Source organism: Oryzias latipes, chromosome 1 (assembly GCF_053564925.1).
Source record: "Oryzias latipes strain Hd-rR chromosome 1, Olatipes_Hd-rR_3.1".
NCBI lineage: Eukaryota > Metazoa > Chordata > Actinopteri > Beloniformes > Adrianichthyidae > Oryzias > Oryzias latipes.
This window is the reverse complement of record NC_136237.1, coordinates 22,156,099-22,174,235: the sequence shown is the minus strand read 5'-3', so window position 1 is coordinate 22,174,235 and position 18,137 is coordinate 22,156,099. Positions and strand designations below refer to the sequence as shown.

At 39.2% G+C, this 18,137-nt stretch overlaps 1 protein-coding gene across 2 annotated transcripts in view; it reads right to left on the bottom strand.

The window, feature by feature from the left end:
• LOC144994278 (lipopolysaccharide-responsive and beige-like anchor protein) overlaps positions 1-18,137 on the bottom strand; it is a 171,285-nt gene that overhangs the window by 26,802 nt on the left and 126,346 nt on the right. For both annotated transcript variants that reach the window (XM_078951454.1, XM_078951459.1), the window contains exons 44-46: positions 14,665-14,805; positions 12,764-12,883; positions 9,550-9,702 (exon numbers count right to left, since the gene is read on the bottom strand). In XM_078951454.1, the coding sequence (XP_078807580.1) occupies positions 9,550-9,702; positions 12,764-12,883; positions 14,665-14,805 (414 nt within the window). The remainder of the gene's footprint in view (positions 1-9,549; positions 9,703-12,763; positions 12,884-14,664; positions 14,806-18,137) is intronic.

Genomic DNA, 18,137 nt, shown 5'->3' with positions numbered 1-18,137 from the left:
GTTTATTTTGCCTGCATCCCGATTTACCGGTCTGTAATGTGAATTCCGATGAAAATGTATCATAACGAAGGAGCCTCATCTGTTTGTGGCTATCAGGTTACTTCCATTCTTTCCTTTGTGGGACGTGTGTAACTCCAGAGTGGACTTTAAGCCTATAAAGAAAACCCCAAAATGCTCAGAAAGAAAGGCAGTTTGACTTCTTGTCTGTCAATGTGTTTTGCTTTAGAGCGAGTTAGCGTCTAAAGACATGCTATCCCAATTTTAGATGTCACACAAGTGATTGCAATTAACCAGCTGGCGGACATTAAACAGAGATGTGGAAGTTCTATGGAGCAAACTGAGAGCGTCTAATCTGAAAAAGGCCAAGTTTTGCATGCGTGTTAGAGATTTAGCTAAATCTGTGGCGATTTGCTGAAAATGTACAATATGTTCCCAGGCTTACAGGTTCTGCACTGCGTCCATCAGGAAGATTTCTCTACCTTGTAGTGGTTAGTGGTTAGCTTTATGATCAGGACCTGAGCTGAATTTCACTTCACTCTTAACGAGGTGACAGTGAACACTTTCCTCCTTCCCTCACTGGCCCTAAAAAACCCTTTTAAGGACTTAAGGAGAGCTGTCTGTAAGGACGTTAAAACATCACTCAACAAATCAATCCTCTTATTTGCATGACAGGAAAAATGCAAGTGTATGTGCGAAGCCATTTCTTGTACATCAGTGATGGAAGCTAAATGCTTACATTCTATAGAACTGTTGTTCCAATACACATATATATACAAATATACACATTCTTTTAATGATGACAGATCAGAACAAGTAAACATGTCAAGCTCTACTGTACTCTACTGTGCCTCACTGTGGAAAGCTACAGACACACTGGGCATGTGACATACAATTAAAAAACGAGCTAAACAGGAGTTCTTGAACGCGCATTAAGCCTACATTGTTCACCTTGGACAAGTAGGTAGGGGCTACCTACCTACTACCAAATCAGAGGCCCTGATTGGTCAAAGTTCGACCAGGTTTAACTTGCAACACATGTCCTATGGCAGTGTTTTTTGTACTTTGTGAGCCCGAAAATGATCTTAAAAATATGCATAGCTATGAGTGAACGTGGAGGTTTTGAGAATTGTAGCCTGAAACGCACATTTACATGCGTTTACATGGAATTTTCATTGAATGTGCATTGCCGAGGGTGGTGTGAATGTAGCTGACGAGGAAAGTAAAGAGCAATGGCTCCTTAGAGCAACTATGGGGCTAAAAAACACTTCACGCACTCTTAAATTGACTCCTTCCTACTCAACTAATAAGATAGATCACAACTTTGATATGATTTTGTTTTAATATGTGACCTTAAAGGCATCAGAAATTACCATTTAATCTAATCTCCATCTAATTTGACTATTTCCCATCATCCTACTGAGCACGATGATCTTCCAGAGTTTTTAAAATGACAGCATGTGAGAACAATCTGGAGACATTTCTCTCATAACCGACACCACAGGCTGAACAACAACTGCATAAGAAATCACAAAATGTCCTGCCTCCAATTCAAAACAAAGTAAATTAAATTTATCTTGCACATTTTAATTATTGTTCATTAAAACAGTAAAATCTCCAGAAAAAAAAACTACTTATTAAAAAAGAACAACTGGAAGTCCAAAAAATAAAAGGCTATTTATTTTTTATGTTTTTCCATTTACATGCAGCTATATATATTAAGACCTTTATGAAAAGAAAACTGTTGTCACACACTGAGAAGTTTGAGGGACAAGTGGAAAAACATTTGAAATTGATTGAAATGTACAAATGACCTCAACTGTCAAAGGAAAGTTAGTGTTCAAAGGAAATGAATGTGGAGTGTGAACAAAAAAGACATGACAGTCAAACTCCTTTGCCAGTCAGTTAATATCGCCAAAACAAAAACCTGTTTAGATGAGAAGGGATTATTTTTAAAAACCGTCTTATTAACAATTAGAATCAATTCAACACTTCAACAGTTTATTGGCTCCAAACCTTAGAATATGAAGAAGCATTGACTTTTACATTGTTATAAACTCTAGTGCCTTTATCTAACGAAAGTGTAATACCTTTATTTTGTAGACTACTAATTTGATTAGCCTCTACTGAACATTTTAAAAAGCCCTTTAAAGAAAAATACTCATTACTTACATGCTTACATTACTTACATACAAATTGAAGCCATATGTAAAATATATGCGATAAAATATTTAGGAGATCTCTGTACAGTTTTCCCATATCACCCACTGTAGGAATAAATATTAAAAATTCAAATTTCTCTTTGTAAACTTTTTTAAAGTTGTTAAGTCTTTATTCCTTAGTTGACTGTTTTGAATAACCCCCAACAAAGTCAAACTTTAAAAGTTAAGAATATTTAATGTACAAGAATTTATTGATGAACAGAAAGAGGCATACCTCTAACATATAGTCTTTAAGACAATATTAGAATGGAAATGTTACTCTTCAAGTCATTTTTTCTTAAATAAAGTTAATGTCTTTGATTCATAATTATACCAGGTATAACCGTAATTGCTGCTAACTAGACAAATGTAGAGGGGTGGTAACTTTTTTTTACATTTATAAAAGGCAAAACTAGGCAGCAAACCCTGTCCTGGTGTCATAACACAATTATGTAAGCAAAAGATCAGTCAGTGTTAAATAAACAGGCAGTCATGGATGCTTCAACCTAAAAAGATCCATTAATACAGGACAAAGAGCATTAGAAAAGAACTGTTCTGCTATCTATGCATCTACACTTTAATGAGCTTGGCCCGATATCAAAAATATATACAAACGTTCGACAGTCTGAAGAGCAAAGTGAAAAAAAATCCCAAGGTGAAGCTGGACAAGAGCTTCCCGGCAAACTTTGGCAGAAGTAAAAAAAAATCTTGGAGGAGTACAAGGGAAAGGGGAAGATGCAACATTAGTGAGTATTTCAGCAGCAGTAGATCATTCCATTTCTCAGGCTCTCATTAGCCTTCTCCATTATGTCACTGAAGAAGAGAAGTAGGGGGAGAGAAGAGGCAGAAGAGCAGGCGGAGGGGGATAGCTCGTAAAACATTGAGCACACAGTAAACATGTCTGCCCCTATGCATGACAATGCCCCTACAGTGAGCGCCGGCTGACATTAGCCAGATAACCTCATTCACCCTCCGCCCCACTCCCCATCCCGCATGCTAGTTCCCATCCTACAACAAAGCTCTCAGCAGAGACACCAGGGGAATAGATTAGCGCTAGCCTAACATGGTAACCTATGTTTTGTTACATGAACCCAAGCTGGCTAGACGACGGCAGGATTTTCACTCACTCAGTCATTTTCAAGCACATAAGTGCTCGTAGTGGTTTCCCTCAGCTCACACGTGAGTTCTTATGGGGCTGTTGGGAGATCAGGGTGAGGAAGCTGGCTCCAACGGAGACGGGAAGGCCTCAAAGGCTTTCTGAGCATTGAAATGAGGAGTAAACTGCTGTGACCTTTGTGTGATGGTCAGGAACAGAAATAGGAGTGTGTGGGACATAGTTTTGTATCTTACTGCATTTACTGTCAAATATCTTATATAAAAAAGTTTCCTACATTTCATAAGCACTGGTTACAATGTTTGCTTATTTTAGTGTTTGTATAGCAGCAAAAAAACCTGAAATAAGTTAAAAAACTTGATGTCATAGCAGGAAAGACAGGCTCCTTATGTAAGCGTCAAAGACTGTCAGCATATAAATCTGACAAACTTCAGAGGGTGACTTTCATGTTGGCGTTCATATATTTAGCTCAAGGGTAAAGGTGATTTATCTCCGACTAATATGACATTTGTCTGTTAGCAGCACTGTGGATACACCTCTGCATGCTGTAATACTGTGAGGTCATCCCAGTAACAGCTGTAAGGTCAGACATAAGCCTGCATGACGCAGGCCAACATCTTGCAAGCCGAATGACTGATCTTAATCTTTCAGAGGCCGTACATCCAAATGTGTTCCAACCTCTCCTCATTTAAAAAAAACATACTTTTATTGGGTTTTTTTGTGAGTGTGAAGAAGAAAACTTATAAACTTAATGAAGATAAGAGACAAACGGGCCTAATAGCACATCCAATCAGACTCCTCTAAGGTTAAAGATTCATGAGTTATCTGTCAACAGGTCGCACCATTGCTGATGCACAACTTCAATGGCAAACATGAAATCAAACAATGAGACGAGGTTGTCCAAAATTCACCCCCAAATATGTCTTAAGGACAAGAACATGTAATTTAATAAATGGTAGAGGATGTATTGGTATCATCCTTAAATTCATGAATTTCTTTTTTAAATCTATTTTTTCTCCAATTCCGTCACCTTTATCCGTATTTTTACAACAATTGTCTTTGAAAATATTAATATATATTTGGGAAGATGCAATTCCTGGTGTTGATTGTGAAATACAATGAGTGTGATTGCAGACGTCCCTATGGTCACTTTGATTCACTGTCAACTCCTGAAAATAGAGACTATTGATTTTGTTTTCCACATTGATGTGGACATCTGATGTGCTTTTTATGTCAGCAGGTCAATCTTATGCTCTGAGTGAGACCTTTAGAGGATAGAGGCCTGCAGATGTAGCATCATGATGTGGTATAATTATAAAAAACAAATGTTAACCAGACAATCTAACCACATTTGTACCTCAAATTTTTTGTCAGATATTTTTCTCAATGACAGTACCAACAGAATTTAGAAAAGCCATTGGGACCATCTGTTTTGGACATGTGATCCGCCCACTCAGAATCAGCTTCTGACCATCACTCAACTGCCTTTGCCCCTCAAACGCAAAAAAGGTCTCCATCTTTCCGTGAGGAGAGTTTAGCTTATGTCTCCATAAAGAGTTCTGAGTCAACTGTGGTGGGCTTTAAAGCGAGAAGAAGGCCAAAACCAATGTGCTGCCAGTCTCTCCAATGTGTGTGGCTGGTAGATCTGTCAGCAGCTCTCCAGGAGCACAGATGACTGAGAGGAACCAAACGTGAACTAAAGTGCAGCAAGGGACCACTGTCGGGTTACAGTTTAGTGATAGTGTTTGACCAGATGAATTGAAGTTTGATGTAAAAACATGACCAGATTTCTTTTTTTTTTTAATCTGCAGAAATGTAATTTTAACAGCTGGATTTTAAAAGTTTAGAGGGTTAAATAAAAAAACTCCATAATATGACAGCACAGGTAAACACTGATGTGCGTTCACACCACATGATCAAGCACTATCATTAGTTCTCACATTAACGACAAAGGGGCCTCAGAAGTGGCATGTGATCATCTAGAAAGGAATGTCAGCAGGGCTGACAGCTCACTGAGAATCGTTGTGATCTGCTGTAGGAGGAATCAAGTTCTTAACCTCTCCTTCGACCTCGTGGTAAAGACAACAGGCAGCCGCTGATCTCTGCAGTGCGCTAAGTGCTGCTCCACAGATGTGTGTGTGATGGACCTGGGATGAAGGGAGTGGGCCTTTTTCAAACCACCGTTAAATTTGTTGCAGATATTTGAGCATGGTGGAGATGCACGCTTGTGTCAAAACGTGAAGGTTTGCAGTGAAGTTTGTAGTTGTGAAATACAGCAGCTTAATTTTTGGTGAGAAGTGAGAAAAGGGTTGCCAAGCAACCCACTTCTTGCTAAATTTCAGTGATCGAGTCCGGCCTTTCGACCAACAGAGCAAGACGCACAAAGCTACAGCTTGATTTAATGTTTGCCTGCTTTGTGATGTTTTTTTTTTTGTTTTTTTTTAAAAACCAACCGTGCAGACCTAACCCAGCAACAACAAAAATAAGCTGACATTTGGCATGACAATGCAATCCTTTACAGAAAGAGCTTTTTAATGGCCTCTCCAGATTGATCCCTAATTAGCTGTTAATCATTTTAGGCTTAGAACCAGAGTGGAGACAGCCGGCATGTGTGTGCTTCTTAGTGCGTGTGCATCACAGTGTGTCTGCATCCTCTCCTGCAGCAAAGCAGTGTGTTGGGAGGCCATTAGAAGCAGAATTGCTAAAGAGAGCCAAACAGTCCATTAACTCCTCCACTCCTGCTCTCGTCTCTCCACCATGCTCATCTCTCTCACAACAGCACCACAGTTGCCAGCTGACACCCTCTAATGTCAACTATCTGTCATGACTGGAGTCCTGTCCACCCACACAACCTTCCCCAAACCTATTTGCAGCGGGTGTTTGATCCTCACCACTCTTCTAGCCAGTCCCTTTATGTGTTAAAATAACTATGATAAACTGGAAATCATACACATGATGTTAACTAATCAGAAATGCTACTACAAAGGTTTTCAAGGACGTCATTTGTCACCACTAATTGCCATACTGAAATAATCTCAGTTTGACTAATAAATGTGGAGGGAGAAATAAATTGCAAAAGGCCAATAAAGCGTTGTGAGTCTCCGTGAGAGAAAAGATACAAATAACAGCTGCCTGATGAGACTGGCTACTCTCTGGATCAATATCCCAATTTGTACAATGCAGAGAAGGAGGGGTGCAGACTGAAATTTTATCAGAATGAGCTGCAAGTGGTGGAAATGTGTGCAAAGCTCCTGATTCTGTTCAAACTGGTTCTGCTGTATGTTAGCTACAAAGGAAGGGAACAGAGAGGAACAAAACAGGCAGGCCTGCACTAAACATGCATCCCTGGAGCTGGTGGAACAAACAGACTGCATTTTAAATGTTTTTTATTATTTTTAGGGTATATAATAAAAATCAGTTCATGTGGATTTTTTTAAGAGGAAAAAACATATTCTTGTACATTTCTAGCTTGTATAAGGAATAACTGAAATCTTCAGAAACATAAACTGGCATTCCAAGTTCTTTGAAACCACTTTCCCCAAATACTAAACTGATGTTTTATTTTGAAATCAAGATGGAAAGACACTTTTCATCAGTAGTATTTTGAAGGTTTTTTAAGTCTGTGATTTTGTTTATATATATTATATTTCAGAAACTGAAAATATACAAAAACTACAAAATAAAAAAAAGAAAAAAAAAATGCTTTTTACAAAATAAGAGTTCAAAAATTAATGCAAAGGTCAATATTAAACAAAACAATTCCCAACGAAAATATTGCAATTATGACAGATGTGGTGACAATGAAAAAAGAATCTACCTAAAATATAATGTTATAAACTAATGTTGGCTCCAAATATTCTTTTGTTTTAAATAAATATGAAAGAAATACGGTTTGTAGGTTAAAAAAAAATCTGCAGGGGTTAGCCTTTTTCAAAGCTTTGTCACATAAAGTCAGTTACAGTCGCATAAAAACATCCCCCAACCCATTTAAATTTCCTTTAAATAAACAGTTCTTCAGCTTGAAAAAAAGCTTGCTTTGAATGCATCACCCAAAAATTTCCAGCTCAAACTGACAGCTAAGGAGAAAGGAGAGTGTTTGATTAATGACGAAGGCCTGCTCATATCAGCAGTCTGTTTAGCAGACCCCACTATAAGAATAAGCAGGTCACAGAGCACATCCAGTCTCATCAGTGCTCATTACTACTGTGGGCGCACATCACACATTTAACTGCATGTGCCATTACTCAAAAGTTAATAAGAAAGCCGCCCTTTAAAAATTTGAGGGCACTTTTATTTGCATGTTCCTACACCTATGGTTTCTTTAAAAATGTGCACTGTGAAGCCCAATATGTCCTCTAAGAGTCACTAGAATGAATAAAATAATCAACTCCTGTAGATAAAAGACCCTACAGTACAAAGCACAAGCAATTTAACCAGGATATGACAGAAATGATGGCCATCACTGGCTTTTTGACCTTTAAGAGAAGATAATTTAATTAAGGAGTCACCGTAAAAAAACAAAAAAAACAGCCTAAGATGCTCTATATATTTCACTTTGAGCACATGCAGGCAGGGAGGAGAGATCTTAAAGTGGATATTGCATCATATCTGTGCATAGACACCCAGCTGCAGTCCCATCAGCATGCAACAGATGTGTGTGAGCACTGCAGCGCACATAGATCGTTTGTTAGATAGGAACGTTAGGGGAGGCTGGAGGAGAGGGAGACTCGGTTAACAGGAAGAACTGAGACGGTCAGGAAATAACACTGTCCGTTTGAATTAGCTTAGTCAGCTAAGCTTGAAAAGAACAGACATCAGAATCCTTGTGAATCCATCCTGAAACGCTGAGGAAGATAATCACGGGAAATAATTATAATCTAGAGCAGGTTCTTATTATGAATGAAACCGTCCTCTTCTGGAAGAAGATGCCCCCTCACACTTAACCGATGAAGGAGGAAGTAAGGACTCCTGGTTTTGAGGCACAGCGAGACAAAGAGACACTCCTAAAATGTGTTATAAAGTATGCTACTGCTATTGCTCTGAATCAAAAACTATGTTGAGCAATATTGTAGTGTTCTTTCATAATTGTTTTACAAAGCATTAGAAACATTTCAGAAGGGTTTTTGATGATTACAGATCGGTGACGGACATTTTTTGGCCGTGAGTGTTTTAATAAAACTGTACAAAATAAAAAAAATATCTACATTTCTTATTAAAAAAGTGATCATCTATAAACATTTTCTCTTTGGCAGTTTCTGCAGCATTCATAATCTTTTAGTAAGAATTCTATGTAAAAAAAAACAAAAAAAAAACAGAGATTTTTCATAACTGTCTCTCAGTTGGAGTGTCCATGATTCCACAGTGACAAAAACTGCTCACAAGTGGAAAACCTACAGGAGGGCTACCAGCCTCCCTAGAGGTGGACATGCAAAAACTCTGATTACATAACATTTTATTAAAGGGTACATCCACAACTTCACTTGATCACAGTCCTTTTTACAAGGATGACAAAGCATTTTTTTGTAAGGGTTGCTTCAGCTTTTTATTTTATTTCTTTCTTAAAGAAAAAAAAAACAAGGGGAAATGTTTTAGGTTTGTAAGGATGCATCTAACCAAGCCACAAAACTACTTGGCTGGATATCCCATAGGCAGAAGAAAAGCTTCACAAGGATGTTCCTGATCCCATTACCATGTTGGACAAAAATATTTATTTTTTAGCCATTGGAAACCCACGAATCTCTTTGTCCATCACTCTGCCAATATTAGTCACTTTAATAGTATAGGAATTGTTCTGAATTCAGATCCAATTTGTTGAAAACATGTAAATAAATACTGTATGAATTAAAATTGATGCATCATAAGATAAACTATAAAATGCATAAAATTAAAAATACCTTTGAACAAAAGTGTGTGCAATAAGGGAAGTTAGCTGGACTAGATTATATTTATATTAGAGATTATATTATATTAGATTAGGAGATTATATTTGTAGACTTCCCACCAGACCAGAGACCCATGATGAAGTAACAAGCCAAATAAATACAAAGTATTGTTTCTTGGGTAGCTTTCTATTCTTCTACATTATTTTTGAGTAAGATTTGTAATATAAATAACTACTAGACACACAATTTAACATATTTGCATCTAAACCACCTCATATGTTCCCCAATATATAAAGGATTGTGGAGAAGAAGGGGACTTTAGTTTTAGAATAGAGATTTTAGATTTTTGTCTTACCAGTCTATTAATGCGCACAAACTCCTCTGGACTTTTGGCCCAAGGCGGAAGAACTACGTTGGAGACGACAGTGCCATCCTCCATCACTCCCAGATTGTAATTGTTGCTGTTGACAAACATCTCAGGGAGATAGTAGAACTCTGGAATCAGCTCCTAAATCAGACAGAATAAACAGACACATAAATGTAGTTACACGTCTGCAAAATTCACAATAAGAAAAATGAAGGAATGTACAAATAATGAGTGTTTGGAGCTAGAGCTCTGACATACTAGATTAGTTGGTATAAAAACACTACCTTGCATACTAAAACATTTATTTAAAACAAAAAGAAAATACAATTTTCAATGTTTATCTGATTCTTACCACTCTTTGAGACATGAAAATCCCATGTTGGCATGTCAGTGGAGCCCTTTCAAAATTCTGATATGTTTAAATTCTTCGAATTAGACACAGAATAAATGCAGAACAGTTCATCTTGGATTTCCCCCCTTTACTTCCACAACATTCCCAAAAAGAAAAAGTTAGCCAAAAATGTTTAACTTATGACAATTTTATTGGGCTGTCACAAACAACACAGATTATTTTAAACTCCAGCACAGGAAAGTTAAAAAAAACCTCCCCTGACAAGACATGTAACTTTATATGTTTGGCCGTTCGTCATTCTTAACAAAGCAGAACTTGCCACAGTGAGTATAAACATGAAGATTGGGTTTGAGCTTCAAAACATGCAAATAAAAATCAGTGCTGCCTTTTAGACTTCAGCTGTGGTCTCAAAGTACAAAGACAATCAGAAGATGTGATGGTTCATTTCTTGGCTGCATGGATGTTATAAGGGAATTATATTTTGTTGATGTTCATTTTAACACTAACCTTCTGCCTGAGTGTTACACCACTAAAACTGGTAGATTTTCTTACGCCGCACTGGGGCAATAAACATCAAAACATCCAACATTAAAAAGAAGGGGGACCTGTCACAAGGTGGAGTTAAAGTCCCACTTTGATCATCTTTGGCTTGATTGTAAAAGCGTTCCAAGTGCTCTGTTAATTATGATAATGCTGTTTTTAGCCAACAAAAAAGTGTTACTTTCTAGGACATAGTTTCTGCAGAGCAGCAGGAGTTCATCAAGTATTTATCTCTGAGTTGTGGGCGGGACTGTTGGCGCGAAGTAAGTCTACCCCATCCCTATCACATCCTCAACCTAACATTACCGGTGTAACAAAAATGGCTAAATCAGAGCTATCCAGCAGTGCAGTTCTGTCGCAGATGCCAGCTCAGAGGAGGAAAACAAAGCCATTATGGATCCATTTGTCTGCAAGTGGATCCATCAGAATGGAGCGGAGCAGGGAGCTTGAGTGTCGTTAATTTTAGCACTTTGACTTTGCTCTTGATTCACAATGACTTGAATAAAGAAATACTTCAAAACACAACTTTAAGCTTAATTTTATTTATATTTATGCCCTCTATCATGAGAAAAATGGCACAAGAGAACATGTTAAAAACACCAAAAGCACATGTTTCATTGGAGTGGGTCTTTAAATCCCAAAGATGTTTAGGTATCTTCTGGGTTTTATTCAAATAGACATTTAGTGACCAAAAGCAAACCAATAATGTTTTCATAGACGACATGAAAATATTCAGTTTGCAACTCTAAAAACTCTAAACTAAAATGTCCGTAAAAAGAAATTAGCTGGATAACAATTCCGCAGAATAATCGCGTCCGACTAAATAACCATAGTAACACACGGTTGAAAAACAACACTGCTCTTCCTTACTTCTGAAAGCTCTTCACTCAACAAAACTTGACCTAATCTACAGGTCAACTTCTTAACGAGGCCTCCTGCTCACTTGGGTTCACTGGCTTCAGCCTGCTGTAAATCTGAGCTGGAGTTAGCTGGAGTTACCCTGACTCATGCATGCGCACGCACACAAACACACACACATGCATGCGACACTTTGCAGGGCCTCCCTCACCAGCACTCAAGCCCGCCTAGCATGGACTATTATGTGCAGTGGCCCCTTTGCTCCAGCTTGGTCAGAGGCCAGACCCTCTGATCCCCAATCCTGTCCTGTCATGGGTCACTGGAGGGGGGCTTCGGCCCCTGGGCTCTCCTGCTACACTTCCACTGTTGCAACATCTAACCCCTCTTCTCCTCTTCTCCCATTCTGATGCCTTTAGGCCAAGGGGAGAGGTCAGAGGATTGGCAAAGAGAGGTCACACTAGCGTCACCCAGGCTAGAGACACATTGAAACTGGGTGTTGTAACCTATTATCACCCTTGCTTTACCAGTGGCGTATGAAAACACAGCGGCTTTTTGCCTTCTGGCAGGGACAGAGGTTTTCCGACAATGGCCCCAATACTAAAACTAAATGGTGTACTTAGCATACCAAATTGATACATCTCACCCCTAATTCTCCTATTGCCCTAAAGATAAATGTGTGCACCCATGTGGATAAAGTCCACAGACTTTTATTCAAAACTGTGAAAAATTCCACCTGAACAACTACACAAACTGATGTGGTCCAGATTTCCCCCCTTTGTTTTGATCTGCCGTTGAGCCCTCACAGTTTGATCCACATTGACAGGTCTAGACTGAAGGAGCAAACGAGGGCTGTTGTTGGCCTTTCGCAATCAAGCATTGGCCAGCTACACAATAACACAATCCATATGTTTTATCTGTGAGACATGAAGGGGGGAGGGAGGGGGTGGGGCAAATGCAATCAAGCGTCAAAGCCCCAAACGCCACTGCTGCTCACCCATCCAGTGACCCGGTGCCAGGAGAGCAAGCGAAAGCCAGCTCTGACGGCGAATGTCTGACTGTAGTTGTAAATGTTTAAGAAGAACAGTTAAAGAAGGCTGAAGGGCCTCGGTATGGGAATGACCTGTGCTGTTGAGGGGGAAAACCAAAAATGCTCAGCGCAGTTTGGGGGCCCAATGGGCCCGGATTCAAGTGCATGTTATAGCTGGATGAATCTGAGACAGACTGTTGAGACAGATGAGGATTAGAGCAACTCTTTGATCAGAAGACCAGGAAGCTTTCACTGCATGGAGACAGTGATTGGTAGTGACGGAAGATTTCTCCTTGCAAACCTTTTCTTCTTCTTTAAGAATGCTGAATGGAGATTTACCCTTCTGCGGTGTTCAGGGGATTTTCTTTTTTTAAAGTTTTTTTTTTTTTTTTTGAAAGCATAAGCTTGCACGGGAGGGACGGTACCTTCACGTCAGACGTGTCTCTTTGGCAGTTCCTCCATGCCCTGGACACTGATGAGAAGGTGCGATCAGCATGGTCAAACTTTCCTCCTTGGAAGTTGAGGAAAAATGTGGTGAACGGCTCCTGTATAGAAAAAAGTAACCCAAGGTGAGAAATCACTGTGATTGCTGTACAACTGGTTACTTACTCCTTATACCAAAGGGTCTGCAACTTTCAACACTTAAAAAGCCATTTAGGTGTAATTCCCACTGACCAGCCCAGTGGGAGTCCAACGTCACCCTTCAGAAAAATACGGCACTGTTTTATATTTATGTTATTGTTACTACTGGGCGGCTGTGGTAGGGCGGTCAGCACTCTGATCGGAATATTGCAGGTTCGATTGCCTGGCCATGAGTTGAAGTGTCCTTGGGCAAGACACTGAACCCCACCTTTATAACATTTGATGGCCTCTTAGCCATACATTTGTAAACCTAACTAACCAAAATTAAATCAGAGTTCACTGCTGTATTTTTGAAAGGTGAACTAAAAGTCATTTGATTATTTTCAAAAACAGACAGTTAACCTTGTTATCCTGTACACCACATGTATGAATTGCGCTGAAACATGTTTTTTCTGGTAGATAGAGCTCAAAAATTGTTTTAGTACAACTTTGATCAGGAGGCTGCACCGCTTGATGGATCGGAGAGTTATGGCTACTGTAGTGAGGCATAACTGGTGGAGTGATGCGTGCTGTGCTTCAACTGCTTGTGAAAGAGAAAGTACAAATGTGAAAGATTGACTAATCCGACTGTTTTGTTTTGCTTAATGTCCAAAAAATACAGTCCTTTTTAAAATTAGACACATAGTATTTTTCTTTGGCTAAAGAGCACCAATAGAGGGGTAAAAGAGCCTCTTGTTGCTCCAGGGCCTCAGGTTGCAGACCCCTGACTTATACACGAGTTTTAAACTGTTAATCAGCCAATCCAACACTATAAAAGTAAAATAATTATTCTTTTACAGCTTTGTCAGTCAATACACTTTGTCCTAATACTTGTTCAATCGCAAATAATCTTCTCAGAAATCAATCAATAAAATCTGAGTAGAAAATGAAACTTACTCTGCATGAAACCATAGCCTCATTCATTTCAAGTTAGTACATAAACTGTCAAAACACAGTTAAATAAAAACATTTACAGATTCAGTCAAAGCCATTTATGCAGCACCAGTAGTTTACCATCTACCCTCCATTCCAGGGTCTGATCTTTAAATGGGTGTCACAAGTGAGAGCTACTGCTAAAGTAGGTTTAGAATAAGCCGGCTAATGATGTGCAGGATCAATGAGGTGGCTCTGCTGGGAGTCAGACGGTGAGCTTCGGAGGCAAATACAACAGAAAAGTGCATGTTGGAGAAACTTAGTAACCTCCTTCTCCCCTGAGAGCAGTAGAAAAAGATTGATGGCATCCATTTAACAAAGGTACCAAAAGAGAGAAGCTAAGTGCAAAACATACAATGAAGGAGTCCTTCAAAAAGAAATCAAAGCATTCTATACAATGTGCTTGTTGATTTATTGATCAATTCATTGATTTTTTTTTTAAGCTTTTGTATATTTTTTGAATGATGAAAAAGAACTTGAAAAAACATTTAGATGCAACATTTTACTATAATAGCATAAACCTGAAATAACTTAATTCAAATTCAGTAAAAAAAAAAAACGAAACATCAAAACACTTGATCAAAATCGATTAATAACTTCTGATATTCATGAAATTAAAAAATATTTCTTTGGCGTAAATAGTTGCTTTTTTAACAGCAGATGTAAGAGAAATTCAAATTTTTAAATATGTCAATGATTTTTTATATATATATTGATATATCAACAAATATATATCAATAAATAAAAACATAATTGCATTTCTTGCACTTACGATGCGGAGCAGCCACATCAAGGTGAAGCTGGAGGTGGAGTAGTGTGTCCCATAGTGGAATTTGGGCACCTGATCATCCTCCCATGACTCGTAGCGGTCTGAGAAGAATGCTGCCCTCTTGGGGTTCAGCGCTCCAATTGGCTATAAGATAATATGAAGGAAGGCACTTATTAAAATATGCAAAGAAATAACAATAAAATAAAAAAGAGCCACAAATTTCCCTTGAGCACAGTTTCATTAGAAAGCATGAAAACATGATGTGAAAGCAAAGGTAAAACAAGCCCGCTGTACGGAATACATTAAGGAGCCACTCCTTGCCGTACAACAGTTGCACGGGAAATGAAGCTGGTAACCGCTGTGCAATTTCAAATGAATATTAGATGATGTTTCTCTTCAGTCAGAGATCAATCCTTTCCCTCAGAGTGCTTTTTACAGGCTGTGATAGCGAGCCCCTGCAGCTGCAGTCTGTCAGAGGAAACTAATGTCCTCCAATGAAAGAGCGCCTACAAGGACTATCAATACCAAAGATTGGGGCGCCTTTAATTTTTGCTTTTATGAACCTGTAACTAATACACTGGAAGCTAACCTATTTGTAGTTTCAAAAAACTGTTTAGCTGCATTAAGGTTCCATCTTTCTCTGAAAAAAAAACCCAATAACCTTATGCCCAGCTATTATTTAAATGCTCATTTATAGAATGTACTTGAGGCTGGTTCAATTTTTATTAGTCCTTTGCTGAATGTGCCTTATTCCCCCACCCGGAGTAACCTTCTCTTTCTAACAAACACTAGCACACACACAAAAAAATCAATACTAATGGAATGATGTGCTTTTGAGTATGAGAGCCTTGCAGGGTGTGGATCCGTTGGATCTCTTTCATGTCATGCGGTACCCATCACAACAAGACAGATCCACTGCAAGGCTTTGATATTGATCTGGGTTCCTGCTACGATTCCTGTGTGTGAAATAGGGCATGCTTCTAGGCAGGAAGGACTCTAAGATTTTTTTTGCGCTTTTTGGGGGTGTTTATTGATATTTTTGCTTATTTTCCAAACCGTCTGCTGAGTATGTGCGCATTTGTGAAGCGAGGCTACACGGAGCAGCTCGATGTTGACAATGATACACTGTGGACTTCCTCAGGGCCACAGGGGTGGGTGAGTACACACAGTGAATTATACATCACCCCCATTGCTCTGATTTATAGCCCTAATAACAGTCGGCTCATTAAAAAAAGAAAAGGGAGAGGAGGCGTATAAAATAAAAAAAAAAGACTGAAAGTGCCACAGTGACAGAGCGAGGGGGAGAATTGTGTGCGAGTGCATGTGGGGGCCGTTTGGTTTGCTCCATCCCGACATTGTTTACTGCTGTAAATTACCATGAGGCTGACGCTCTTGGCTTACAGTAGCTACAACAGAGCAGCAGTGACAGCGCTGTACATCAGAGAGGTGTGCTGATGGACCGCCTGCTGCCGCTCCACCGCAGATTGGCTTAATATGCGGCGGGCGCACAAAAGCGCTCTGATGAGAGCTGAGACAAATGAACCGATCCCGTAGTTTTAATTAGACTAAAGAGTAAGCCGTAGAACAAAATTGCACCGCTGTTGCAGAGAGGTAAACATCTGAAAGGGAATGCTGGGAGAGAGTTAATCAGTTCTTCATCAGGAGGGAGATGAGGATACTACTCAGTCACAAAATTTGCAGCATTACTATACTGCATGTATCATGCTTGGTCATTTATTTAAAAGCACTCCTTCATTGTAACAAAGTCTAGATTTGGACCTGACACCATCTCACTGAACAGTGTTTTTACACTATTAGTTTAAATCAACATTACTAATTTGATTAATATTTGTTAGTTTACTAAGATTCCAGAAAAAATGTGACAAATTTAAAGAATGTGGCCATTTAAAAAACAAAACAAAGTATCACTTCTCCTATAAACTGGTTTCAAAACGTTTTGGAGTGACTGTATGCCATAAATCGTTTTGAGCAGTGTTTATGTATAATGTCCTCTTTAAACACTGAAAATGCAGCAGAGGGCCTGGGGGATACACATATGGTGTGCGTATGGCGAGATCAATACACTATTAGCTGATCTGGCTGTGAGTAGTTATCGCACAAGAGGTACAGAGGGCGCTCAATAAGTCCTGACCAGTGCTGCTGCTGTGTAAATATGGACGACAAAGCAGATAAACAATTGGTTTAATGGTGAGTTAAGCTTCATTAAAAGCAGAACAGCAACAGGAAATGGACAGACTCGTACAGTAAGGCTATGGGGGAACATCCCTACTTATTTATAATTTTTTTTTTTTATTAGCCCCAATAGTTTTTACAGTTTTTTTGTATATAAAAAATGACACCAGAATCAAAATATATGAATATGTGGAAATAAAAATAGTGAAAAAAGAAGACGCGCTGAAGAGGAACAACTCTTAGCTTATCGTGACTACAACGTTATCTCGGGGGTCGGCGTTTGATGTCAGGCTGAGGTTAGAGTTTATGATAAGAAAGTCCCTGAGGTCACACTGGCTCTGGTAGTACGAGACATAAATCCTGTGTGGCCTTTGCCGTGTCGGCTATGATGACAGTGTGCGACACAGACACGCATTCACATCACTTTGGGCTCCTCAATGTCACTGTAAGCTTCACAGATGACCTGTTTCTACAAAAGACAACCACCGATGTGACACACTCAAGGAAAGGGGGGGGTGAAAGAGAGGAGGAAGAAGCTAAAACTACAAGAAAGGGAAGCAACGGCTTGACACACCTGCAATAAAAAAAAATAACCACTGAAGGTCACAAAGCAATACGTTGGTAAAAATAATAAAAGTATGACACACAAATGATTGTGGTGCAAAATGGTGGAGTGTGTGTGTGTGTGATTTGGGAGGCTGCACAGCGCTGTTTGCCCTTTTCCAGACACTGCAGTTTAACACGGTCCAGCAGTCGTAGCCTGATTTCACACGTCTCAACAACACGAAGAAAACTGATGTAATAAAGATTGGCCACCCCCCCCCCCCCCCTCCATCCCATCTTTTTTCTCTGCAGTCCTCCTGCTTGTGAAGTAACACTGACAGAACAGACAACTAACATTGTTCTTTTATGGATGTCTCTCCAGCTCCTTTTAACCCAATAACATTCAGTCACTGAGTTTTTGGGGGGTGAGGTCTGAACAAGCACAGAGGCTGAGCTGTCACCTCACAATACTGCAAACTTAAGAGGAGGGATGTTGAATACTGATATAAAGCTACAGGACAGTCGTTTTCGGCGAGTTTTTATGTTAGAGGGATAAGTGCAAATGCCACTGTTCAACCAACGAAGTCATGTAAATGGGCAGACATGGAAAAAGAATGGAAGGTTAAATACTGAGCAAAACTACAGGATGACAGAGGAACAGAGGTGCACAACAGCAAACTGAAAGTCAAAGCAACAAAATTAAAGTTTTTAGATCTTCTCGTCTTCCACAAATGAGGTAA